We start from the raw sequence: 26,672 nt of genomic DNA, 5'->3' as shown, positions 1-26,672 counted from the left end.
GTTGGCCAACCAGTGCTGCCATAGAACAATAAAAAGACCAATTAAAAAACAATAAAATAAGGGGAATATATTAAATTCGCACAATTGAATAGACTCAAAGAGATTGAAAGTCCAAGTCCAAGAAAGAAATTGTCCAATCTCTTTGAATCAATGACGTCTTTGAATAGACTGTTTTCACAAAGCACATCGGAAATGGATGATATTCACAAATCTACTACAACTTTCAAATGATCGATTTGCACTAAGGAAAAAGTAGTCTTCACGTATCAATATACTATTGTAAATAATTAATCGTAAAAGAATACAAATACTAAAAAAATTAGGTTTAATGATTTTAAACAATATTTTGGCAAAACATAAGTATGTATTAGGTACCTACTTTCAGATTCAAATAATACTATAAGTACATATTTAAAAACTGACGTTAATTAAAACTTAGGTAATTGTGTCGCAGATGCCGTCATGAGCTTTTATGATTTACGAAAACAGCACCGCGATTTCCTAACTATCGACTCGTGTGGCACGACATGACGTAATTGTGACGTCAGCGCACAGTGCTCAACATAGATATTAATATGATGAAACACCTATATGTGTATGGTGACAATGAATAGCGCCACTGTCTGAGTAGCGTTATTTTCTCGAATGCTATTATCACTCCGGTAGTACGTCACAATGATGTCATATGACGTCATGTCGACCGGGCAGCTGGCACTCGCAAGTTCTAACATAGGGGACCAGTTTATTCTATGTAGACAATTATAATAAATACCAACCTTTTTCTGTCAGCGCATAGGTTTTTCGATCCAATAATTGAGCCGTTGCCCGGAATAACGTTGTATCCAACAATATTCTTGTTTTGAGAAAAATGGAAAAAAATAAACCAGTTATGTTTTGTTACATTTTATATTTTAAATACAATAAACATACAATTATCAAGAGTTTTAAATGTAAAGTGGCGAAGAAAGGCAATTAAATTTGGATTTATTACAAAAAAATATAGTAAATTAGTGGAAAAATGTTGTATATGAAAATTTCACATACAACATTATTCCACAAAATGTATTTTATTCATTCTGCTTCACTGAATAGTGCCATAGCTCATCTAACATGAATTCACACATGTCATTAAGGTCTTTGAGCTTAGAATTATCTTCGTCTGCTTTCTGAACATAGCGTCCGACATTCGACTCTCAATACATGAGACGAGATGATGACTTTGTCCATTGTGATTCAGTAACCTGAATGCTAATTGAATATTTGTCTTGATATTAAAATCGAGAACACATCCCGGATAAAAAAAAATTTGGCACAAACGCGACCTTGCAAAATAGAACTAGGAACGATTAAAAAAAAATGAAACGGTATTAGATTAAGTTACAATATATAGAGCACTATAATGCCAGCATTATTATCAAACAACATTTCCAATAACAATATGGATAAATCAATTGAATACAATCGATTAATGTTCGACATATTAATAATATGTCGAACGTAGGTAATATTTTTTTTCATGAGATCAACAGAACTGTCAAATGGTATACAACATTATTCCACAAAACTGTTTCGACGGGTAAATTGAAGGCTTAATAATATTTTTTCTGGATAAATACTCTTTTCCTACATCCTTCAGCTTCCTAGCTTTGATATTTGTCCAGTTTAAAACATTAGATGTCCGTTTTCTTCCTTTATTCAAGTGAATTATACCACGCTCCGTGATATTGACGGATGGCGACGCCATTTTGACAATAGCATATACAACCAGTGTTGCCATATTTTGAAAGTGGAATTATAGTACAGAGCCTCCAAAATTATAGTATTTGGGGATAAAATATAGTACGCGTTGTCATCTCTTGAAAATGAAAATTTTCCCAATTTTTCATAGTCGGCTCGTTTTTTTTAGGAAAAATATTTCTTCGCGGGCCGCAGGTTCCCAAATTTTCCATGGTCGGCTTGTTTTTTTTAGGAAAAATATTTCTTCGCGGGCCGCAGGTTCCCAAATTTTCATGGTCGGCTTGTTTTTTTAGGAAAAATATTTCGTCGCGGTCCGCAGATTTCCAAATTTTCGAAGACCACTCGATTGCGAAATGGCAAATGCAGAATTAGAGTACTTTTATATAAAATTATAGTACGATTTTCAAAATTATAGTATTTTGGCCGTACTATACCTATTTTATATCGTACATAGTACGCGGACCAAAATTATAGTACAAATACTATAATTATAGTACGGTTGGCAACACTGTATACAACGTTCTTCCACAAACCAATAACTTTAAACTGCTGCCACCTTAGATTATAAGCTGCCACAAGCCTAAATATTTTTTCTTTGCCATACTATCTTATCTATGCATACAACCTACCTTAAACGATGCATAAAAACATACCCAACATTATTCCATCAATAACTCAACATTGACATTTTTGTTGGATACCTACAACATTATTCCGGGCAACGGCTCAATTGTTAATTTAAAATTTGGAAACCTCATACATTTTGATGCATCATTATCACAAACTAAGATTGCCTATATTAGGTAATATTAGGTTGGGATAGGTTAGGTTAGGTTAGGTTAGTGACATCAACATAAATGTATTGATCTTCGGTTGATGTTTGTAGTACCTACCTAGTAAAATCATGACGACATAACTGCAATGTTTCAGCCTTGTATTCGAAATGACGTTAACTTCCCACAACAAAACCGATACAAAATCCTCATATTAACTCCCGCAGTTCACCCTGATTGGTCTACCGACTCCTCAGAGTGAGCGGTGAATGATAGAAGTCGACCTGAAAAGGTCATGAACAATACTATAAGTAAGTAATATAAAAAGGTAAGTAGGTATCACATAAGTGTGATTTTTGTAAGTTCATAAGTGTCACTCGCATACATCGCGAGTCAATATGTATTTGAATTTTTATAATGTTATCAATTTAAATCTCTGATCAAATTTAAGACGTTATTTCCAGTGTATAGAATCATACATAAAACTACGCTTTCATATAAAATGTTATTCCCCTTGTGAATTCGCAACAATGGTATCATACATCTTCTTTCTCAGGTAAATGCTATATATCCCTTTGTGTTGAATAGAGATAGCGCTATTCTTGTATTTTACTCACACGCTTTGTTCAGTATGTGAAGCTCAGTGAGTAAGAAAGAGAACACTCTATGACAGATTCTCTATAGTCAGATCTGGTACGTGTGAGCGAGACGAATTCACAATCTTAAAAATATAGAATCGAGCCAAAGGGGAAATCTTTTCATATCGATCTTTTGAGATGCGATTATTGATTTATATAACTTAAATGTAAAAATGAACATTGTTTATGTTATTAGAATGTACTAATTAAGTCTTCCTGTAAACTTTATTAACAAATTGTAATAATTTGAGAGGTGAGACGATGATCCATACAACTTGTCATCTCTCTCTTTCTAAGCGAATCTATTCGATTCTCGCCTCACGAGATGAGTTGTATGGAGAACTAAGAAGGTCGAAATATCCTATTTCCGATCATTCTAGCTTTTTTAAAAGTATCCAATTTACCATCTATTAATCAATTCTGCCTTATGCATACATTTTCTGAACAAATCATTACGTATTTTCTGACAACCACACGAGTTACAAGAATCTAAAATAACGATTTTTGGCTCTCCTGTAAAGATGCACTTTTGTAGATAGTTAGTTTGACACTAAGCCATCGATATAATGAAATGTAAATAATTAACCAATCTTAAAATAAATATTTTATGATATACGCTGGCATTTTTTCATAATATTATATTCCTTCCTTTTCAGGGCTTATTTACACAAGAAACGTGAAAAGTATAATAAGAGAATGTGAAGATCAATTTTTCAAACGTATGACTTACTTGATTTCAGTTTCATTCGTTACAAGCCATTCTATTTTCAGAAAACATATTATTCCTACACTATTCATAATTATATTGATAAATGTACCTACTGCTAATAAAAATATGAGTATTAAAATGCTATTACAAATCGATATTTCCAGCTGTCTTGACACAGGGAATGTATTGTTTTGGATAGATGAGTTAAATGATAAATAATACACTAGCATTAAAACACCTTCTACAAATGTAGGTAATGCACAGATCAATGCTACATATTTTTTGGAAATCGATATTACCACCGATTTTTGTGTGAAGGACTAGTCTGACTTTGACAGCTGATGAATAACAGGAGTGTATATTATTTATAAATAACACTGATAGTTAATATATTTGATTTGAGTTATTTTTACAATTCAATTTGTAACGAGAAAGGGCGAATCAATATGTCAAGCAATCTGGGATCTGATTTTGACAGATGACATTGTATTTACACTCAGTGACACAGGACTCAAACATAAGAAACGTGATTTCGGCATACATATGCCCGATCGTCATTGAGTGTATTTTCACCATTATATTAGTAGAAATTAAAATGTTAGCGTCATAATCCATCAGTCATTTTTTTATGACTGCAATTGTTTCTTAATTTATTAAAGAATAATAATTTTCAAATTTAATTTTATATTTTTTTTCTGATGGCTCACCAAAACCGACAACTTTAAAATTATCTTCTGGCAGCACTGATTAATCAGTTCTGAGTTCAAATCAGCGTTGCCATGTCTACTGAAATTTCAGTAGATCTACTGATATTTTTGGCAATATACTGAATCTACTGATATTTTCTGAAATCTACTGATATTTCTCCATTTCACAAAATTTCCACCAGCCGGGAAAAAAATTAGCCATCTTTGAAAACTTGGGAACTTCGAAATTTTTCTCCTAAAAAAACGAGCCGACCATGAAAAATAGGGAACCTGCGGCCCGCGGCGAAATTTTTTTCCTAAAACAGAAATCTACTGATATTTTGTCGAATCTACTGAATTTTTTTTACACATTCTACTGAAATTAAAAATTTTGACTTGGCAACACTGGTTCAAATGTCAGCTGTCAAAATAATGAACTACAAACAAAACAAATCGATGAAAAGAAATTGTTAATGACATACATTTTCTTTACTTTTAATAGCGATAATAATGTATAAGCGACATTCAGAACCGGCGGAATTTCAAGTGAAGGTGTGCAGAGGATGTCTATTCCTGTCATCAGATGAACTGCCTGGCTTGGATGAAAAGTCTATAATATCATTTGGGGAAATAGCCAGAATATGTGTAAATATTATCCGACATACTCTTTAAATATATATCCATTGTTAAGGATTGTCATATTATGATAGGAGATGATTTTTCCTTTTTTTTATATTAAACCATTTCTGATCCTAAGATGTGGAGGCCCAGGGTGGATATTGTATCAATATATTTTTGTTGTTTACGAGAAATGGATGTTATCGCTTGCCCAACCTATTAGGTTTAAAAATTAACCAACACTATCATTCTGTAAATTGTAGTCTTATTTCAATGAAAACAAATACGTATGACTGACAAAGTTTAGTGTGCACTATTTATGGCGGATCTTAACAGCCTACCTCCACCCTTTGGTACTGATGTCAACGGTAATACCAACTACTTTTGTACAATTTCAGATTTTTCGTAATAGTGAATTACCAGAGCGACTATGCAATGATTGCGTAGACTACTTGAATCAATGCACAAAGTTCAAGGAGAAATGTCAATACGCCAACAGAATCTTATCCCAACTGGTTCAAGGAAGCGTCACTGCTGCCGGCCGAGTGAGTACATCACTGCATCTTCTTCTTTGACATATTGTCTATCCCCTAAGCCTAGGGGTTGGCAAACTTTTTTTGGAAAGGGCCAGATCGTAAATTAGGTACAGTTCGGTTAAGAGGAATACAGCGGAAAACAAAATTTGAAAATACCCGATATACTGGATTATTTGTTAGGTTAACCTAACCAAACCTAACCTAACCTAAACTAACCCAAACTAACAAATAATCCAGTATATCGGGTATTTTCGAAATGTGTTTTCCGCTGTATTCCTCATAACCGAACTGTATCGTAAATTATTTGGCTCGGCGGGCCAGGTAGCAAGAAAGATATTTAAATGGGTAATTCTAGATATATTTCAAAGTCATTACTCTGACAGAACTACAGTCGAACTTGGTTATTACGAGGAAGATGGGACCGACTGAATTTGCTCGTTATAAGCTGTACTCGTTATATCAGAATTTCATTTCACAAACCTTGAATTTTTCAACCATGTGCATGGATACTTTTTCATGATTGTCGGCGAAAACAACAATTAGACACTAGACACACACTAGTGGAATAAACTTAATCCGTCCCCCGGCGGCATCCTGTCTGATCAGATTTTATTGCCTAGGCTCGAAATATTTTTAAACAATCGACCCATTAACAGTATTTTAGCTGAGTATATTCGATAAGTTGCTCTTTATAACAGTGAATAAATGTATGGAGAAAATCACAAACCAAATGTCAACGAATGTTTCCTCATTACATCCGAGATCTCGTTATGTCCGAGATTGTAATAACCGTGTTCGGATGTATAATGTGCTAATATTAAAATTAATTATACTTATATTCGTACAGATGCAGTGGCTCCCAAACTTACAAAGAGAAAGACAAATAATATTGGATACGTATGGCGTATTCACTCCTGTGTACATAAAATCTGAGACTGTCCTTGATGAAACCGCCATTTATATCGCACCATTAAATACTCAAACTAAGATCGCATGCGATCCATCTCAAGATCCTCTACAATGTCCTGATGTCAAACCGGCCATTAGTCCGTTGAATTGTGTCGGAATCATATCGAACGACTGTCACGTTGCCAATGATGAACAATTAATTTGCACTACTAATTTAATGCAAAATTTGGACAATCGTTCCGAACCGCAATTTGATTTACAGTTCAATAGTAATGATTCTAATTGTATTACTAGTGAAACGTATATTAAAAATGAATCTGACGTAGATCACAAACATCTTGAAATTGAAATCGATGCTCCGGATTATCTTGATGATTTTGATAATATTAAATTTGATAATGACTCCGAAGCGTCTTCTTCAATACATAATCTCGACGGCTCGTCTACAGATGTATTCAGCTATACGGGAGATGTTAAACGACAACAATTTGAAGATGTCACTACAAATGAAAATGTGGAACATCGAAGATTCCGTCTTGTGAGTAATTCTGGTGAAAGCTGTGCTCAACAGAAAAATTTTACAAAAGAGAATATTATTGTTGAAGACTTGGAACAACAAATAATTTATACACAGATGCATTTAGTTGACGGTGTGGAACAACAAAAAATTCAAACACAGACCGATATAGTTGACAACATAGAACAACAGAAAAAGAAACATGCAGTAAATCAAGCTGAGAATTCAGAACAGCAAAAAAAATATTGGATGAAATTAAATTCAATTGACAATTCGAATCATCAAAAAACTGGTGTGAGATCAAATTTAGAACAAAATAAAATCATTGCGAAAGCGTATCACAAAAAGCTCCAGGTGACCCCGGAAATGTTGAAGGTGATCACGAATAAGATATCCAGGGGCGAAGAGCTTACATCTGATGAAGCGCAAATGGTGAAACATAAAAATGACAGTCTGTTCGTCACCCGGACGTTGAGTGTGGAAGAACAAATGAAAGAACTGGAGGACGTGAGGAAAACTAAAGTATACCAGGAATCACCCTACAAATGTGACCCTTGTGCCAGGAGTTACCTGTACGAAGCGGCCTACACCAGCCATTTGGAGAGACACGCCGAGGTATGTTATTGCCATTGACCGACCGTATCTGCTTGTCATTTGGCGTAATGAACCAATTCATTCAATTCAATTCACTTTGACATGAATGAATATAACATAAGCTGAAAGGTTCTGTCATTAAGCTTATGTGGAATAAGGCCGGTATTAGACTATCAAAGATTTCTGCCAAATATCGTTTATGAAGAATATTTGTCATAGATCTTTTAGTGTTATATAATGTCTTTCATAAAAAATCTTTTATAAGTGGTAATTACATTTTATCAATAATTAGTCTATGTCTATGGTAAAGTGTGTTTTGCAGTGTAGCCAGATGAAATTTTACTTCATGAAAAAAAGGTTAGTGGCCTTCAAAGCATGCTATTGTGAGAATCTCACAAGGACTGAAGGGCTAAACTCAATTTTTCAGACTCATCTCTCCATTCTTTTAGCACACAGAATTTCTACAGTCTACGGAAATGCTTGTTACAGTCATCCGGTTCGTTTGTGTGCATCATCTGTCAGCAGCGCTACCTGACAAAGCCGCGGTTCAACTCACACCACGAGCGCGCGCACAAGATGCGCTATCAGTGCAAGGAGTGCGGCAAGATCATCATAGCGATCTCAACCATGCGGCAACACGTCGCAAAGCACACCGGCCTCCACGTCACGAGAACGTGTAACATCTGCGGCCAAGTTAGCACGTGAGTTCACTTTGTCTTTGCACTCGTTCGTTTAAACCAGACCTGGCCAATCTTTTTAAACATGAGAACTATCCGACATCATTTTAGAAACGATACATTTTTATTGTCTTGCCAACATTTTACGTAAATAGAAACTGTGGGTTTTCTTTACAGAGCCGTCAAATGCAGTGTTGGACATCACCACCGTCCGGCACCATATTTTTTTTCACAATTTATTCTAATAGCTATAGGGTCATTTAGACGAGTCACTGTGGATGATTATCTGCAGTGAATGGAATGCAGACATTCACTTTTTGTTTACATGTGACACTAATGTGACACAGCGAAATACTCAATTCATTCCAAAATGGCATCAAGTAAAATATATTGCGGTGCAGATTTGTGATTGTTTGTTATATGAATGCATAAAATTTCATCAAACGAGAGAGAGGAATAGGAAAGAGGCGTTGGTAGATAAAATTATGGGTAATGCGACATAATATCGTGGGGAATATGGTGACAGTACTCAGGGGCGCAGTGCGCATGCGTGGCATTTTTGGAATCATCCGTAGTGATTAAATTAAATGATCAAGAAGTAGAATCAATTGAACTTAATTTACTTTTGATTCCGGATGATCACTTTCGATGATTCGTTGATGAATGTGCATTTACACGGGTCACTGGGGATGATTCCTCCGCGATGATCGTCAAAAGTGAATCATGTAAACAGAGCTATAGTTTCTGAGGAAAATAATGAATATTATTTCAGATGAATGTGATTTTAATTCACATCATATTTTGTTTTGTAATTGTTGATTGTAGCACTGAGCTGGGGCACAGTTCCCACATGAGACACCACAACGGCAAACAGGGCTATAATTGTCCGCATTGTCTACAGGGATTCACCACTCCGATTTCATTAGCCAAGCATGTCCGGTGAGTGTTTTCAATGTTTTGACTTTAGAGAAACAGCGGTGATTTTCTTTGACACAGATAACGCAATTGATTCGTCAAAAGATCTAAAAGGATTTATTTTAATTAATTTTGTGTTTATCTTTGAATTTTAGAAATATTTATTTTTCTATTAATTGATTAACACTTACAATGTGAATTATCAATTATAAAAAAGAGTTTTCACTGCAAACGTATGGATTAGTTGGTTGTTCTCATTTTCTGATCAGCGTTGAACACACGGACAAGGCGCACAAATGCAGAAGATGCTTCAATAGCTTTTCGACTGAAGAGGAGCTGGCCATCCACTCTAAAACGCACACAGAAGAGGTGAACTTTTACTGCAAACCATGCAACAAAGGCTTCAACACCAAGGCTACGTACAGGTGTCATCTATCCACGAGTAAACCACATGCCAATGGTAATGTACGGTAAGAACAGTTAGATTTGAATTTTAAAACTAACACCATCTGCAATTTGTATTCTTAGTTAGTTCTATGACTGACAAAGTTTAGTGTGCACTATTTATGTCAGATCTCCACAGCCTACCTCCACTTCGCCGTTTGAATTTGAAACTTGGATATGTGAGGAAATGTCGATTTTAAACGTCACGGATCTTTGAAATCATCAGATAGTTTTTCAATGTATTCAATTCAAATGATAGACAATTCAGGAACGCACAAATCAAAGTTAAAACGTTTAAAAATCAACTAAACGGCCTTTACATCCGAAATTAGCGTGTTATCCAAGAGATCTTGGCGTATTAAATAGTATTAGATAAATTAAATATGCAATCCAAAACCTTTATTTACTGCGGACAGGTTACAGCATTTCATTCAAAGTTAAGCGTTGCTCTCGAAATTTAGTGCTGCAGTCTGTCTATAGACAGCCTTGGGTAGTAGCAAAACATAATATTTATCTATTACATACCAACATAATTTCTTATCAATGACTGTTTTCTCACATTCGAGCCTTGTCTCAATTTTTTTTTTTTTTTTTTTTTTTCGACCGTCCGATCCTGATAGGATCATATGGGCCTCCACAGAGTGGAGGTTTGTATTGACAGATTTTGTTTTTTTTTTTTACGAGAAATGGATGTCAGCCACTTGCTCAACCTGTTAGGTCCATACCCTGACACACACAAATTGAAAAACAATATGTGTACTTGCCAGACCCAGGATTCGAACCTGGGACCCACGGCTTTATAGTCCAACGCTTGCTTATGCCGCGCGGCCACCGTGGGTCTCAAATAGGGATGGATTACTATACGTGCAGGGTTAGGTTATTAGCATTCTACTATATTGTCGAACAAGAACTTCTTGTCCACGTATTAAACTGTGAACAATCCCCTCCAGTGCAGTCCAGCTCATAATTTATCATTTCATTTTACGCTCCCGTTGTGTACGGATCTATTAATTTACGTAATTTGAAGCTTTTTATAATAAACGATTACGAGTGTTGTTAGAATTATTATTAGTAAACTTTTGGTTTATTGCGAAGAAGAAAAAGATTCGCATTTAAAAGATTCGCCAATACATTATTTAAACACGCATGTAGCACGCGTTGCCGCCATGACAGGTATGTCACTGAGAAGTCTTCTAAATGCGACTACAGCAACTTCCTGTTATCGACGATTTCTCGTTGTCGGACAGCACTTATTTTTATTGCCTTGCTTGACTATGCCAACAGTCAAACGGTAAAGCACACGGATCCGGCGCGGACAATGTATGGAAACAAAAATATATTTTATTTCTGTGTGAGATGAAGTTTCAAATTCCATTCTACATTAAAAAATAACTTTCACCGGATCACTTTCAGGTACCAGTGTGAGGAGTGTTCCAAGAATTACCACAATGCCTATCTACTTCAAACGCACAAAAAGAAATTTCACTCAAAAGATTACAAACCGAAACTGAAGTGCGATCAATGCCCCAGACGGTTCCGGCGCGCTGTCAGCCTGGAGAATCACATGACGGCGTTTCACTCCGATGAGGTGCTCAATAAATTCATGTGTGATGTCTGCGGCAAGGGATTTAAGGTAAATGCGCCACTCCGTCTTGTATTATAAACAGGGAACTCCTAACACAATTATTTATAAATCAGTCATATTAGGGTTTTACTTGTTAATGATACGCGGGAGGTTTGCCTGTGAATAGTGCTATTGCCCAGTAACAGTATACAAAAAATCAAGATTTGATATGCTGTGCTATGGCCACCATCTTGGAAAATAGCAGACGATTTTTAGTTGTTCAGCCATACTTCACGCATTATTTTTCAATGGCTGTTAATTCTTAATCGGTCACTGTCTTCGGGCGCTGTTACTTATGGATAAAACATTGAAGTTGTGATTATATTGAGATGCACGTCGCGTACTGTCACGCTCTCACTGCGACAAATTTAGTCTATGATTTCGTGATTTTGCAGAATATTTTGAATGATCACCGTCTCGTAAATTCTAGGATGGAGAGTGCCAACTCTAATGGATTAGATTTTGAATTATTATTCATTATTCATGCTACTAGTTTCTACTAGAGTCGATTTTGAAGACTAAGTATACTTGTCGGTGCATTGCAGTGATCTGTTCATCATCACAGTTTATTTTAGTTTATCATGGTAGTTTATTTAAGCACCTAGGTTACTTAGTAGGAACTAATACATTGTGGTATTGTTAACATTGTAATATTATATTAATTCATAAATCGATTGTCGTCTGGCACGAGCAAGAGGTCATCTACCTCGGATCGGGTAGACGATTGTTTCAAAATCTTTAATATAATTTAAAAAGTGTTAAATCCTCGTTTCTTGCAATATGCAACGATGTATCCATAAGCATTGTTGAGTAAGAGCGAGTTACCGTGGTCAGGCACGCGACGCATAGCACAATTGCAAAATGCTCACTTTGTAGGATAAATTAGTTATTAAAAATATTCACCTCCATTGTTTTATAACTTTCGCAACTGCTGGAGGTGTAAATTTAATAATGCGCTTGTCCGATGTGAACCCTAGTGCAGGTCGTATAGTATTTATAATTATTATGAATAAATTTTTTTTAATGGATCCCCCCCAAACCGTTTTTCCGTGTATGCGCATGGTGTATTATAATTAATAATTGTGGAATAATTACTAATCAGACGTTTAATATTCTTTTAATATTACAGGTACTAAACACGCTCAAAATACATACCATAATTCACACGGGTGAGAGAAAATTTTCCTGCGACATCTGCAGTCGAGCATTTGTTCAGAAAGCCACCCTACAGACACACATCAAGTTGGTGCACCTGAAATTAAAGAGGCCCTTCTCACAAAACAAATTGAAGAGAGCAACACCTGACAGTGACTGCGACGATTCCTAAATGCAATATTCGGGACACAACCTGTTTTGTTATGGAGCAGTAAGGGGGTAAGCATGAGGTGAATCGATGAAACAATCAAAAAGATTCCTTGTCCGCTCTGTTCTAAAAATAATAGATTACCCTAGATCAGGGATTGGTGAATCTATGACACTCGGTGACACGGAACCTTTTGTGCGACACACTGGCAAAGTTATAATTTTGTATGCAAAAGTTTTTTCTACGGAGAGAGACAGCTGACAGTGATTACGGCAATTCCTAAAAGCAAATTAGACTAGCTGGACTTTTGAAACTTTTAGAATATATCAGAACACGACGACAATGCATTCTTTTAATACTTTTGGCCATCTTTAAGCAGAATTGAATTCATTTTCAGTTAATTCTGTTTTGTATGTTTCGGAAAAAATTCATTAAAAGTAATATTTACTACTCACTATTATTGGTTGCTAAGGGGTCTTAGCAACTAAATTATTAATATATACGTGCGTTACTATGGAAACCAATATGAAATGTCAAAATGACATTTCTGTATTCTATAATATTTATTCAGTATTTCTATCAAGTACAATAAAAAGTTTTTATTAATACATAGAATTGTCAAGTTTATATGATTCAACAGAAAATTTAAAAACGTGGTATATAAAAAGTTCTTTTTATCTTGTAATTTTTTATTAAAGTTGTTGCTACAAAAATGTTGTTTTCTCGTCACCAAAATATATTTTTTAATTAAAAATAATACAAAAAATTAAAACGTTTTATTCATTTAAAATTAGTATTATAAATAGATATTCCATAATAGCAGTTTAAAATGAAAAAAAAACATTGTCATCTTGTTCCTACATTACATAAACACAAAATAAATACTTTTTGTACTTGATAGAAATACTGAATAAATATAGAATACTGAAATGTCATTTTGACATTTCATATTGATTTCCATAGTAACGCACGTATATATTAATAATTCAGTTGCTAGGACCCCCTTAGCAACCAATATTTGTGTTTTACTTTTTACAAATTTTTTCCGAAATAGCTTTCCATACAAAACAGAATTAGCTGAAAATGAATTCAATTCTGCTTAAACATGACTACAAGTATTAAAATAATGCATTGTCATCGTGTTTTGATATATTCTAAAAGTTTCAAATGTCTAACTAGTCGGGAAGTTAGTTAAAAATCGATTATTGCAAGATTTGTATTGGACAAATATGAAAAAATTTGTACTGGACAAACAAGAATACGAGTTAATAAAAATGTGGTAATTAGGAAACATTACAATTTTTCATTGTTCAGTATTTGGAGATGCCTCTTTATGACCCCTTGTACACAATCTCTTTTAATGATGACTATGTCAAGAAATGATTTTCGGCATACAGGAGTAAGATGACCACTGTTGGATATCCGTACAAAATATTTAATTGACATATTTTTGCGTGTACTATCGGTCACTCTTCTTTTTTTTAACTTCGGGACTTTTGCAAAATTTCAGTATGAAAGAATGCTACCGGAGTTTTTCAGTATTTTTGTAAAAACCTTCGAAAAACAATTGCACGTCTTGATTGCTGATTTCCATGCATTTAAATGCTTTTGTCACGTGTCCACAAGTAGCCTACCTCTTTCCAAAAGTCAACCTTCGCCACTGCATGACACAATGGGTTTTGGCAAATGGCTAACAACTATTCCTCGTAAAAAATATTGTTAATATAAACTCCACCCCGTGGAAGCCCATCAGTGGCGAAGGGTGAAGGTAGGCTGTTAATATCCGCCATAAATAAAGCACAGTAAACTTTGTTAGTCATACGTATTTGTTTTTATTGAACTAAGACTGCAATTTACATTTATGGTGTTAGTTTTTAAAACTAACAAATGCGTTCTACAAATACTTATGTCTGAAAAAATTTAATGTACACTATTTATGGCCTACAGCCTACCCCACCCTTTGCCACTGAGGCCCATATCATGCACCGCTTAAGAGTGAATGTGTAACTTTTTAAAAATATTTTATACCCTGCAATAAATTAATACCACATCAATCATAATGTCTTTTTTTTATCCACCCTATATGTAATACAAATGTTGTATACGGCAAGGTACATGGCCCTCTGGGGGCTGACAGGCGTGACGGGTCGACCTGAGATCCAAATTTGCCCTAATGGGAAAAAAGTCATCTGCGATGCTATTTCATTTGTAGAGTCTTAACATTTTAAAATGTTGTATGATGCAATTTTTGATTACTTTGTGTAAATATTCGACAACTCCATAATTCAAGTGGATTTATTCAACAATACAAAACAAATAAATATACACCTAATACCCTTAATTTTACCTGGAACAACATTTAGAAAACGATTCTGTAAAGCGTCCCACTGCCTTTAAGGCCCGTTTCACACGGGACACCTGTGTGGTGCCACCGGCGTGGCAAGATTCCGCATTTACACATAACTGAATGGGTGCGTTCAGACGGGGACACACGAGAGTCATTTTCATTTATATGTAAATGCGGAATCTCGCCACACAGGTGTCCCGTGTGAAACGGCTCTTACTCTAGCGATATGGATATGATATGATGATATGATAAAGATCCTGGCCTGGGGGCCCGCTTCAAGATGTGGGGCCCAACATCTCATACCGGGTAGTCCCAGAAGTACCCGATTTGACGTATAGATGGCAGTTGTTTGAAAGTAATTACCCTGCTAGAAAGTACCAACCTTATAAAGCTTAGGTTTGAATTTTGACGATGCTACGTTGTTCAGTAATTGTTTGTCAACCATTAACAGTGAACGCTCTCAGCGAATTTGTAAACATGGAAAAAATTGGTCATCCTGATGTTATACAATACTTTCATTTGAATTCAATCCAACCAATATCAAAGCGGCGCTAGATTATACTCTAGGGGTGTCTGCTCCTTTGTTTACAACAGTAAAATATTGGGTGGCCGAGTTTAAACGAGGCCGGACTAGCTGCCAAGACGAACATCGCAGTGGTCGACCAAATGAGGTGACCACGCCAGAAATGGTGATGAAAATCCATAAAATAGTATTGGATGAACGTTGACTCAAATTGCGCGAGTTAGCAGACATGGTAGGCATTTCAAAAAGTGCTGTACATCATATATTGACTGAAAATTTGGACATGAGAAAGTTGTGCGCAAGGTGGGTGCCGCGATTACTCACAATGGGACAAAATCAGCATCATGAGGATGTTTCAATCGAGTGTTCGGCGAAGTTTCACAGCAAGAAAGCAGAGTCTTTGCGTCTATTCATAACCATGGATGAAACATGGGTCCATCACCTGAGACGAAACAGTCAAAACAATGGACTGAAAGGGGAGAATCGGCTCCAAAAAAGGTGAAGACAGTTCCATCTGCAGGCTAGGTCATGGCATCAGTTTTTTGGGATGTACATGAAAGGCACATGAAAGTAAAGCTAAAAAGGCTCCCTAATACTCATGAAAAAAAAGGTATCTGAACTCACTTCTTGCCAAACAATTTACCTACTGTAAAAATGTCATATAATATTTGAATAAAAGTATATAGTGATTTCCATGGTACCCACATCCTGAAGCGGGCCTCCTACCTATCACTAAGGATAAGGCAGTGATGCTCTATAGTAGCGTTTTTCAAATGGTGTTCGAGGTAAAATTAAAGGTATTCAGTTTATCAACAAACATTGCGATTTTTTTACGATTAGAGTAAGTTTTTGATGTGTGTTATTTCAATTATCTGGTCGATCCTCTAGGCCAGGGGTCGGCAAACCGCGGCTCGCGAGCCACATGTGGCTCTTTGGGTATTGGCGTGCGGCTCTTTTCCAAATTCCCAATTTTTACAAAAAACTTTTGCAAAATTCACAATTTTTATTTTTTGTCTGTGATTTGTACACGTATTATATTATATAATGACATTATCGCGAGCCTAATTTTTCCTCCGTGATGGTTGATGCAAAAAGGTATGATTGTTCTTTTAAATCTGCCCATTACAAAAGTCGAGAAATCAAAATTTTCTCCATTTGATATTGACACGAGCACTTTTGAAATACAATTTTATTGGTGGATTTAAAAAGCAAATAGTTATGGAGCTAAAAATTTGTAGGTCTTGCCACCAAAATTGAGGATATGGAGAGAGAAAAATGCAATTTAATTTGACAACACATGTGGGGTGCTCTAAAAGATCTACATGAAGTAGATACTACGATTTTTAATTCATATTATGGAATAGGTTTCCGAACTCATATTCGAGTCGACATAATAATATGTATGTGAACAATCATTTTCAAATATGAACAATATAAATAGCATTTAGAGAAGCCAAATAACCGATGAGAATTTTTTGGAGTCGCGCCTGAAATTAAAAACTACAAGTTACATACCAAACATACACACTCTCCAAAGAAATGCAAGGAAGGTCATTGTTCACATTAGTTTTAAGGAATGCGTAAAAATTGTATGTAATTCATATTCTGTAAAAATTATATTTATAATGTCAACAATAAAAACATATGATATTAAGTAATTACGTTAGTTTTATTCGGGAAATCATCTTCACTTAATAAATAAACAACTATAAAATGTAATTAATTCATTTAAATAAATCATATTTATAAAAATATACGTATGGCTCTCGAATTTTTTTTTAACCGTTGTGCCACTCATATTTGGCTCTTTTGGTTCAAGAGTTTGCCGACCCCTGCTCTAGGCTAAAGCCTTGTCAGTCACCCCTTTGTGGGCGCCATGGTGTTTTCAAAAATTCAGTCCAAATTTCGTCTGACAAATCGTCTCGATTCCTTTTCTTATAGTTAGAGTCTATGGCCGAATGTCTTCTTCCACTGAGTCACCACCGATCAATATATTTTGAATGATCGAAGAGTGTCGAATGTGGTCTGACGAGTTTGATGACCAAAAGTGCCGAAACTGTTTTGGTCTTCAACGAAGCTCTTATTGGGGGTAATAATTAGATTCATTTGCGAAAATTCGCGTTCACATTCACTTGAAGAAATGGTACCTAATAGAATTCAATGCACATATCAAACGCGATAGTTTTTCAGGATATGTCTTTTCATATGAGATGATCCAGGAAAATTAACTTGTAATATATAATCGCGAACAATGTTTCTTCAGAATTCTAATTGCTTTTGAAACATTAGACATACCGTGAAAAAAGGTGCCGGAACGCCGTTCCACCGGGTTACATTACAAAAAAAGCCCTGGCTGTAGGTAAGTATTTTTGTCGCAAATATCATCATGCCCACATCTGAAACCATAAGCTTTTCAATACAATTAGATTTATCTATTTTGGTAAACTCCTTCAATTTAATATTAAATCAATCAGCTAAGCCCAATAAATAAGAGTACCCATGTATCTATTTATTTAGTGAAGGGGTCAGCAATTTGTGGTTTCTCATTTTTTTGTCGTTTTCACTACTAGGTACCTACATTATGTTTATAATTATATTATTACACACAGAGCTGATTTTGATTGATGTTTATTGTTTGATTGTTCAAATGCAACTAACTTTACAATATTATATTAGTAGAAATTAAAAGCTAGCGTCATAATCCATCAGCAATTTTTTTCTGACTGCAATAGTTTTCATCAGACATTTAATTTTATATTTTTGTGATGGCTACACCACAACCGACAACTTTAAAATTATCCTCTGGCAGCACTGATTAGCCAGAAATGTCAGCTGTCAAAATAATGGACTACAAACAAAACAAATCGATGAAAAGAAATTGTTTAATAATAATTTAACACAAATAATATTAATAATCAAATACATTTTAATTATCTTTAATAGCGATAATAATGAATAAGCGACATTCAGAACCGGCGGAATTTCAAGTGAAGGTCTGCAGAGGATGTCTATTCGTGTCATCAGACGAACTGCCTTGCTTAGATGAAAAATCTTTAATATCATTTGGGGAAATAGCCAGAATATCTGTAAATATTATACGACATACTCTTTAAATATATATCCATTGTTAAGGACTGTCATATTATGATAGGAGATGATTTTTCCTTTTTTTTATATTAAACCATTTCTGATCCTAAGATGTGAAGGCTCAGGGTGGAGGTTGTATCAATATATTTTGGATGTTACCGCTTGCCCAACCTATTAGGTTTAAACATTAACCAACACCATCATTCTGTAAATTGTAGTCTTATTTCAATGAAAACAAATACGTACGACTGACAAAGTTTAGTGTGCACTATTTATGGCAGATCTTAACAGCTTACCTCCACCCTTTGCTACTGATGTCAACAGTAATACCAATTACTTTTGTACAATTTCAGATTTTTCGTAATAGTGAATTACCAGAGCGACTATGCAATGATTGTATACACTACTTGAATCAATGCACAAAGTTCAAGGAGAAATGTCAATACGCCAACAGAATCTTATCCCAACTGGTTCAAGGAAGCGTCACTGCCGCCGGCCGAGTGAGTACATCACTGCATCTTCTTCTTTGACATATTGTCTATCCCCTAAGCCTAGGGGTTGGCAAACTTTTTTTGGAAAGGGCCAGATCGTAAATTAGGTACAGTTCGGTTAAGAGGAATACAGCGGAAAACAAAATTTGAAAATACCCGATATACTGGATTATTTGTTAGGTTAACCTAACCAAACCTAAACTAACCCAAACTAACAAATAATCCAGTATATCGGGTATTTTCGAAATGTGTTTTCCGCTGTATTCCTCATAACCGAACTGTATCGTAAATTATTTGGCTCGGCGGGCCACGTAGCAAGAAAGATATTTAAATGGGTAATTCTAGATATATTTCAAAGTCATTACTCTGACAGAACTACAGTCGAACTTGGTTATTACGAGGAAGATGGGACCGACTGGATTTGCTCGTTATAAGCTGTACTCGTTATATCAGAATTTCATTTCACAAACCTTGAATTTTTCAACCATGTGCATGGATACTTTTTCATGATTGTCGGCGAAAACAACAATTAGACACTAGACACACACTAGTGGAATAAACTTAATCCGTCCCCCGGCGGCATCCTGTCTGATCAGATTTTATTGCCTAGCCTCGAGATATTTTTAAACAATCGACCCATTAACAGTATTTTAGCTGAGTATATTCGATAAGTTGCTCTTTATAACAGTGAATAAATGTATGGAGAAAATCACATACCAAATGTCAACGAATGTTTCCTCATTACATCCGAGATCTCGTTATGTCCGAGATTGTAATAACCGTGTTCGGATGTATAATGTGCTAATATTAAAATTAATTATACTTATATTCGTACAGATGCAGTGGCTCCCAAACTTACAAAGAGAAAGACAAATAATATTGGATACGTATGGCGTATTCACTCCTGTGTACATAAAATCTGAGACTGTCCTTGATGAAACCGCAATTTATATCGCACCATTAAATACTCAAACTAATATCGCATGCGATCCATCTCAAGATCCTCTACAATGTCCTGACGTCAAACCGGCCATTAGTCCGTTGAATTGTGTCGGAATCATATCGAACGACTGTCGCGTTGCCAATGCTGAACAATTAATTTGCACTACTAATTTAACGCAAAGTTTGGACAGTCGTTCCGAACCGCAATTTGCTTCACAGTTCAATAGTAATGATTCTAATTGTATTACTAGTGACACGTATATTAAAAATGAATCTGACGTAGATCACAAACATCATCATGAAATTGAGATCGATGCTTCGGATTCTCTTGATGATTTTGATAATATTAAATTTGACAATGACTCCGAAGCGTCTTCTTCAAAACATAATCTCGACAGCTTGTCTACGGATGTATTCAGCTATACGGGAGATGTTAAACGACAACGATTGGAAGATGTCAATAGCAATGAAAATGTGGAACATCGAAGATTCCGTCTTGTAAGTAATTCTGTTGAAAGCTTTGCTCAACAGGAAAATTTTACAAAAGAGAATATTGTTGTTGAAAACTTGGAACAACAAATAATTCATACGCAGATACATTTAGTTGACGGTGTGGAACAACAAAAAATTCGTACACAGACAGATCTAGTTGACAACATAGAACAACAGAAAAAGAATCGTGTAATAAATCAAGCTGAGAATTCAGAACAGCAAAAAGAATATTGCATGAAATTTAATTCAATTGACAATTCGGACCGTCACAAAACCGGTGTGGGATCAAATTTGGAACTTTATGAAATTAATTATGAACTCCGGATGACCCCGGAAATGTTTAAGTTTATCACAGATAAGATATCCAGGGGCGAAGAGCTTACATCTGATGAAGCGCAAATGGTGAAACACAAAAATGACAGTCTGATCATCACCCGGACGGTGAGTGTGGAAGAACAAATGAAAGAACTGGAGGACGTTAGGAAAACAAAAGCATTCCAGGAATCCGCCTACAAGTGTGACCTTTGTGCTAAGAGTTACCTGTGCAAAGAGGATTACACCAGCCATTTGGAGAGACACGCCGAGGTATGTTATCGTTATTGACCGACCTTATCTGCTTTTTACCTGGGGTAATAATGTATACCCTAACTTGAATCAATTCATGTTATTTGTTAACATAAATGAATATATTATAATGTTTGAGACTTTCATGCTTGTTTTTTACCGTAATCGATTTTTGGGTTTCCACAATGTGTACTTCTTCCTTCTTTCCTCAACGTTTTGGGCTCGTTGCAGAGGCCATTATCAAGATATGATTTGTTTTATGATGAAGTGTAGTGTAGGTATATGAATGCGAAATATCCTTTATTCCGACCCAGTATCTTGGTTTCAAAGTCAAATTTGTGTCCTGTATCCATCGAGTGCTTGGCAATGGCTGACATCGTGTAGTGTTTAAGTCGGTATGCCCTCTCGTGTCACGCTTCTTTACCGTTCGAGAAGTTTGGCCTATATACTTTTTTGGGCATCCGTGACAGCTTAAATGGTACACACCTGCCGAGTCCTTTACTGGTCTTAACATATTTCGGATCTTTGTCGATGTTGAGAATATTGTTTCGGTCTCGTGTTTATGAAGAACGTTTGCTCTTAGCTAATCGGATTCCTTTTAGCATTCTTAGAGCGACGTTTGCATTCATATACCTACACTACACTTGATCATAAAACATATCATCTCTTGATAATGGCCTCTGCAATGAACCCGAAACGTCAAGGAAAGATGGTATACACGGTGGAAACCCAAAAATCTATTACGATGAATGAATATAACATACAAAGTTTAAGCCAAAAGCTTCTGTTCTTGAGCTCATATGCAATAAGGCCGGTATTAGACTATCACAGATTTAATTTTATAATGTACAAAAATCAACAATTTATTTTACTTCATGAAAAATAGATTAGTTGTTTTCTAAGCATACTATTATGAGAACATCACAAGGATTTGGCATGTCAACTAAACTCATTTTTTCCGACCCATGTCTCCTTTTCTTTCGCACACAGAATTTCTACAGTCTACGGAAACGCTTGTTACAGTCATCCGGTTCATTTGTGTGCGTCATCTGCCAGCGACGCTACCGCTCGAAGCACCTCTTCATGTCGCATCATGACCACATGCATGGGATACGGTACGAGTGCAAGGAGTGCGGCAAGATCATGATGGCGATCTCGACCATGCGGCAACACGTCGCGAAGCACACTGGCCTCCACCTTATGCGAACGTGTAACATCTGCGGCCATGTTAGCACGTGGGTTCACTTAGTCTTTGCACTCATTCGTTTAAACCAGACCAACGCATCCATTCTATACACAAGATTGCTTTCGGCCGCTACAATAGGTATCTAGGGTAGGAAAGTATCGAAATATTAGCACTTATTGAATACGTTAGTTGTAATTGTTACAATAAGTGCTATGTTTTAACAGCACCTCTCTTGGCTATGATAAATTTCGGAGCGTGATAGTCAGTTTTGAATGTTCAGACTGCTAACTAAGTGCAATTGTTACAATAAGTGTTAATACTTCGATATTTTCCTATCCTAGATAGCTGCCGTAGCGGGCCGAAAGCAGTCTTGTGTATAGAAGCGATTTATAAAAAAATATGCAGACGACAAAAGACAAGACAGACAGGCTTAAGAAAAATGGTTTTCCAACATTAACATATATTACGATATAAGCGTTTGTGAAGTTGAAATTTATTTAAAAAAAATTCTCGTCTTGCAAAACATTCGCAGACCAAGTTACTTGCATTCCTAAGTTTTAGGCTATCCGCTCACGCAGAAACTAAAATCCGACAAACTGGTTGCTGATGGAACTCATAAACTGGCCAGTGACTAATGCTTCGTACACGGGGCTACTGAAACCTAATAACCTCAAACTGTCAAACCCATTGTCTTTCCTACTTCATTCTAAGCTTTTTCCATAATATCTATCTCTATAGAAATATTCTGGCAGCCTGTAATTATACAGGCAGGAGTATTTCTCAACATCTACATATTTTAAATTAAAAATCGGTTCGCCCATCTTTAACATTTGACGTCTTGACTTGTTATTGCCTGTTTAGTTCAGTTCAGTGCTACCAATTTTGGTAAGAAAATATGATTTTTCATCGAATATACTCATATTGGTGCCACTGTTTTATGGGTGACTGGAAACTGAGAGACCGGGAGACTAGCATGTCGCGTCTTCGGTCTCGGTCACAGACAGTTTGAAACTGAGAGATTCCAGTCTTGCCGTCAGTGAGCCGCCATTGAAATACATTAGCTAGATCATGGCCCCCACAGAGGGGGGGCTGACAGGGCACTAGCCTGGGAGCCCGAGCTCAGGAGTGGCCCGGCGTGGCGAGTACCAAATAAGTGAAATAAACACACATCACAAACTTGCTCTAATAGTAAAAAAAGTCACCTGCAATTTTCCTTCAATAATAGTATTATTAATGAAACTTATGTGGTTGTACGATACAATTTTTATGTCGATACTCGACAACTCCATAATTTAAATGGATATATTAAAATGTACAAAATACACTAAATGTACTTACACATGAATTTTATCGCATACACCATATTTTGGCAAACACTACTGTAGAGCGTCACACTGCCTTTATCCTTTGCGAAAGGTAGGGGGGTCCACCAAAGATCCCAGCCTGGGAGCCCACTTCAGGATATGTGGTCATGAGCTAGATATTGGAGTTTCAGTCTCGTCTTTTTTGAGTATTCACGTGAGCGGATGGCCTTACTGAACATACATTGTAACACAATTATTGTTCGTCGAATCGTTTTGATTTTTTGACTATGTCCGATCCTAATAGGATCATATCGGCCTGCACAGAGTGGAGGTTTGTATTAACAGATTTTTTTTTACGAGAAAAGGATGTTAGCCACCTGTTCAACCTACTAGGTCCATACTCTGACTCCAAAAACAATATGTGTATTTGCCAGACGCATTTGAAAAACTAGGAAGCTGTAAAACCCAGCAGCTAAAGGGATTTTTTTAAACTTTCGCTATCGAGTCTTATAATACAAAAATTTATTCTATCATAATTACTTGTAAAATATTTTCATATCAATGTGATTTTAATACGTTATACTGTCAAACTTGGTTGATACCGCCGGGATTGGATTATGTTTATGACACTAGTTAACTGTCTAAGTACCTAATTGGTGTTTTCGCCGACAACATTGAAAAAGTATCCACGCATATGGTTGAAATTGCATGTAAAAATCCAAGCTTTGTGAAGTCAGTAGGTACCTACCAGCGCCGGCGGCTCAGCACTTCATTACAATAAACAACTTATTTTGTAGTTTATGAATGCCATGCTTGTGTCGGGGATTTTTACGATACTTTTCATATTTTTTATTTTCTATGCTTAAATAGAACGTGGCGCGAAAAATGTTATATAACGATATAACGAGTAATGCTTATAACGAGAAAATTCCCATCTTCCTCGTATTAACCAAGTTCGACTGTATATTTTGTTTCGTAAATGTTAATTGTAGCACTGAACTGGGGCACAGTAAGCATATGAGAGACCACACCAGAAAACAAGATTACAAATGTCCACACTGCCCGCAGGGATTCAGCGCTCCGAATGCACTGTCCACGCATGTCCGGTGAGTGTTTTCAATGTATTGAATACAGAGAAACAGCATTGATTTTCTTTGACGCAGACGACACAATTGTTTTATTTTAATTAATTTTGTGTATATCTTTGAATTAAAAAAATATTAATTTTTCTATTGCCGTGGTGAAGGGTGGAGGTAGGCTGTTAAGATCCAACGTAAATAGTGCACATTAAACTTTGTCAGTCATATGTATTTGTTTTCACTGAACTAAGACTACATATTGCAGATAGTGTCGGTTAGTTTTTAAAATTCAATTAAGCCCTGCGTAAACCAAACCATAATATATTATAATTGTAAAAAAATATTCATCTATCTATAAAATATCTAAAATGCCATTAAAAATCATACATATTTTTAGATATTTTATAGATAGAACAATATTTTGTATCTATTATGGTTTGGTTATACAGGTTTAATGAATTTTAAAAAACTAACCAGCACCATCTGTAATATGTATTCTTAATTCAACGAAAACAAATAAGTATGACTGAAAAGTGTGCACTATTTTTGTCGGATCGCCCACATCATACCCAGACTATTATGGTTTGGTTTTATCAGGGTTTAATTGAATTTTGAAAACTAAACAGCACCGTCTGCGATTTTTATCATTTCAGTGCAGGGACGTCCCTAGACAAAATGCCGCCCCTAGGCAGCGCCAAAATGCCGCCACATTTTTTTACAGAGTATTTTTATCATCCTTTCATGACTCCAATATCTAAGAAATGTGTTGTATGGATACATTACTAACAAGATATATTATTTTATACCGATAAATTTAATTTAAATGCAATCTCTGCTTCAATAGACAATATTGCGAGTCCACGGTTTCAAATACATTTAAAAATACCCCTGATAACTTCCAAAACTCGCGAGTGACTGGCAAACATTTTACACTAAATTAAGTTAGTATGTACTTACTACCTACCTACTTATACCTAATTCTAATATAATTCGCAAATCTGCACGTGTCATTGCTGTTCACTAAGGACGTGACGTCCAAGGACAACGGAAGTAAGCTAGACATAGCGAACTCGACAAAAATTATAGTCATATTAAAACTTTTATAGTAATTGTCCAACCAGTGAGTTGAATTTGATCATGGAAAGTTTCTATATAGACCCAATGATTCTCCTCGATTTGCCACCCTTCGTGTAACTGCCGCCCCCAAGCGACGCTCAATCTGCCTACCCCCACGGGACGTCACTGTTTCAATGAAATCAAATATGTATGACTGTAAAGTTTAGTATGCACTATTTATTTTGGATCTTAACAGCCTACCTACAACACTCGCCTCTTTTCCATTGATTAATGGCAACATTTGTAAAATCTACAAAATGTAGATGAACAGTTGTACTTAATTCGTTGTTGTCATTTTCTGATTAGTTTTAAACACACGGACAATGGAAACAAATGCAGAAGATGCTTCGATAGCTTTACGACTGAAGAGGAACTGGCCACCCATTCCAAAACGCACACAGAAGAGGTGAACTTCTGCAAGCCATGCAACAAGTCCTACAGCTCCAAGTCTTCATACAGGTTTCATCTGGCTACAAGCAGGCCGCATGTCAACGCTGATGTACGGTAAGAACATCTCGGTTTGAGTTACTCAGCTTGAAAGACTCACCGCTACGGAATAAAATCCTGGGATTCCGAACAATTTTCGATACCTATCACAATCAATTAGTATGTTTACAAAATTATGTTAGTGAAGTATATGTACCTGCACATGTCACAGGAGGAATTGCCGGATACTCACGGATAATAAATAACTGTTTTTTGTTGTCATACGTAATCGTAGGAACATCAGAAAAATAATAAATTCGTTCATTTAACCAGCCACTGACGTTCTGGCATGCAAACGGCGTCCAACCGCCAGTGCCAAGGACGTGCAGGCAGGGCACTTGTTTCTACGCCGAATTTTATTATACAAATAAATAA

At 35.9% G+C, this 26,672-nt stretch overlaps 2 protein-coding genes across 4 annotated transcripts in view; both read left to right on the top strand.

The window, feature by feature from the left end:
• The first annotated feature begins 4,318 nt into the window (after positions 1 to 4,318).
• LOC147069792 (uncharacterized) lies at positions 4,319 to 14,740 on the top strand. Of its 3 annotated transcripts, XM_085950550.1 has the most exons (9): positions 4,319 to 4,630; positions 4,965 to 5,188; positions 5,560 to 5,706; positions 6,545 to 7,738; positions 8,207 to 8,418; positions 9,220 to 9,333; positions 9,579 to 9,779; positions 11,167 to 11,386; positions 12,507 to 12,965. In XM_085950550.1, exons 2-9 carry the CDS (start codon positions 5,054 to 5,056, stop codon positions 12,702 to 12,704), a joined length of 2,421 nt encoding a protein of 806 aa, XP_085806676.1. In that variant the 5' UTR covers positions 4,319 to 4,630; positions 4,965 to 5,053; the 3' UTR covers positions 12,705 to 12,965. The 3 variants fall into 3 exon arrangements, with proteins under 3 accessions (XP_085806676.1, XP_085806675.1, XP_085806677.1); XM_085950549.1 differs by lacking the exon at positions 4,319 to 4,630 and having other exon boundaries at positions 4,956 to 5,188; positions 12,507 to 14,740; XM_085950551.1 differs by lacking the exons at positions 4,319 to 4,630; positions 9,579 to 9,779 and having other exon boundaries at positions 4,956 to 5,188; positions 12,507 to 12,839.
• Positions 14,741 to 18,375: 3,635 nt separating this feature from the next.
• LOC147069791 (uncharacterized) overlaps positions 18,376 to 26,672 on the top strand; it is a 32,237-nt gene continuing 23,940 nt past the window's right edge. Inside the window, exons 1-6 of the mRNA XM_085950878.1 lie at positions 18,376 to 18,636; positions 18,991 to 19,137; positions 19,966 to 21,147; positions 22,117 to 22,361; positions 24,609 to 24,722; positions 26,118 to 26,315. Coding sequence (XP_085807004.1) covers positions 18,502 to 18,636; positions 18,991 to 19,137; positions 19,966 to 21,147; positions 22,117 to 22,361; positions 24,609 to 24,722; positions 26,118 to 26,315 — 2,021 coding nt within the window. The 5' untranslated portion in view covers positions 18,376 to 18,501. The remainder of the gene's footprint in view (positions 18,637 to 18,990; positions 19,138 to 19,965; positions 21,148 to 22,116; positions 22,362 to 24,608; positions 24,723 to 26,117; positions 26,316 to 26,672) is intronic.

Source organism: Rhyacophila brunnea, unplaced genomic scaffold (genome assembly GCF_057557595.1).
Source record: "Rhyacophila brunnea isolate RB1 unplaced genomic scaffold, BYU_Rbru_1.0 scaffold_23, whole genome shotgun sequence".
Taxonomy (NCBI): Eukaryota; Metazoa; Arthropoda; class Insecta; order Trichoptera; family Rhyacophilidae; genus Rhyacophila; species Rhyacophila brunnea.
The sequence above is the reverse complement of the archived record's forward strand: the minus strand, read 5'-3'. Positions and strand labels throughout refer to the sequence as shown.

Bases quoted from the DNA above. Each gene is read 5' to 3' on its own strand.
- LOC147069792 (XM_085950549.1), top strand. From the start codon at position 5,054: ATGTATAAGCGACATTCAGAACCGGCGGAATTTCAAGTGAAGGTGTGC. The intron at 7,739-8,206 runs GTATGTTATTGC...TGCTTGTTACAG, and splicing joins ATTTGGAGAGACACGCCGAG to TCATCCGGTTCGTTTGTGTG. The intron at 11,387-12,506 runs GTAAATGCGCCA...TTAATATTACAG, and splicing joins TCTGCGGCAAGGGATTTAAG to GTACTAAACACGCTCAAAAT.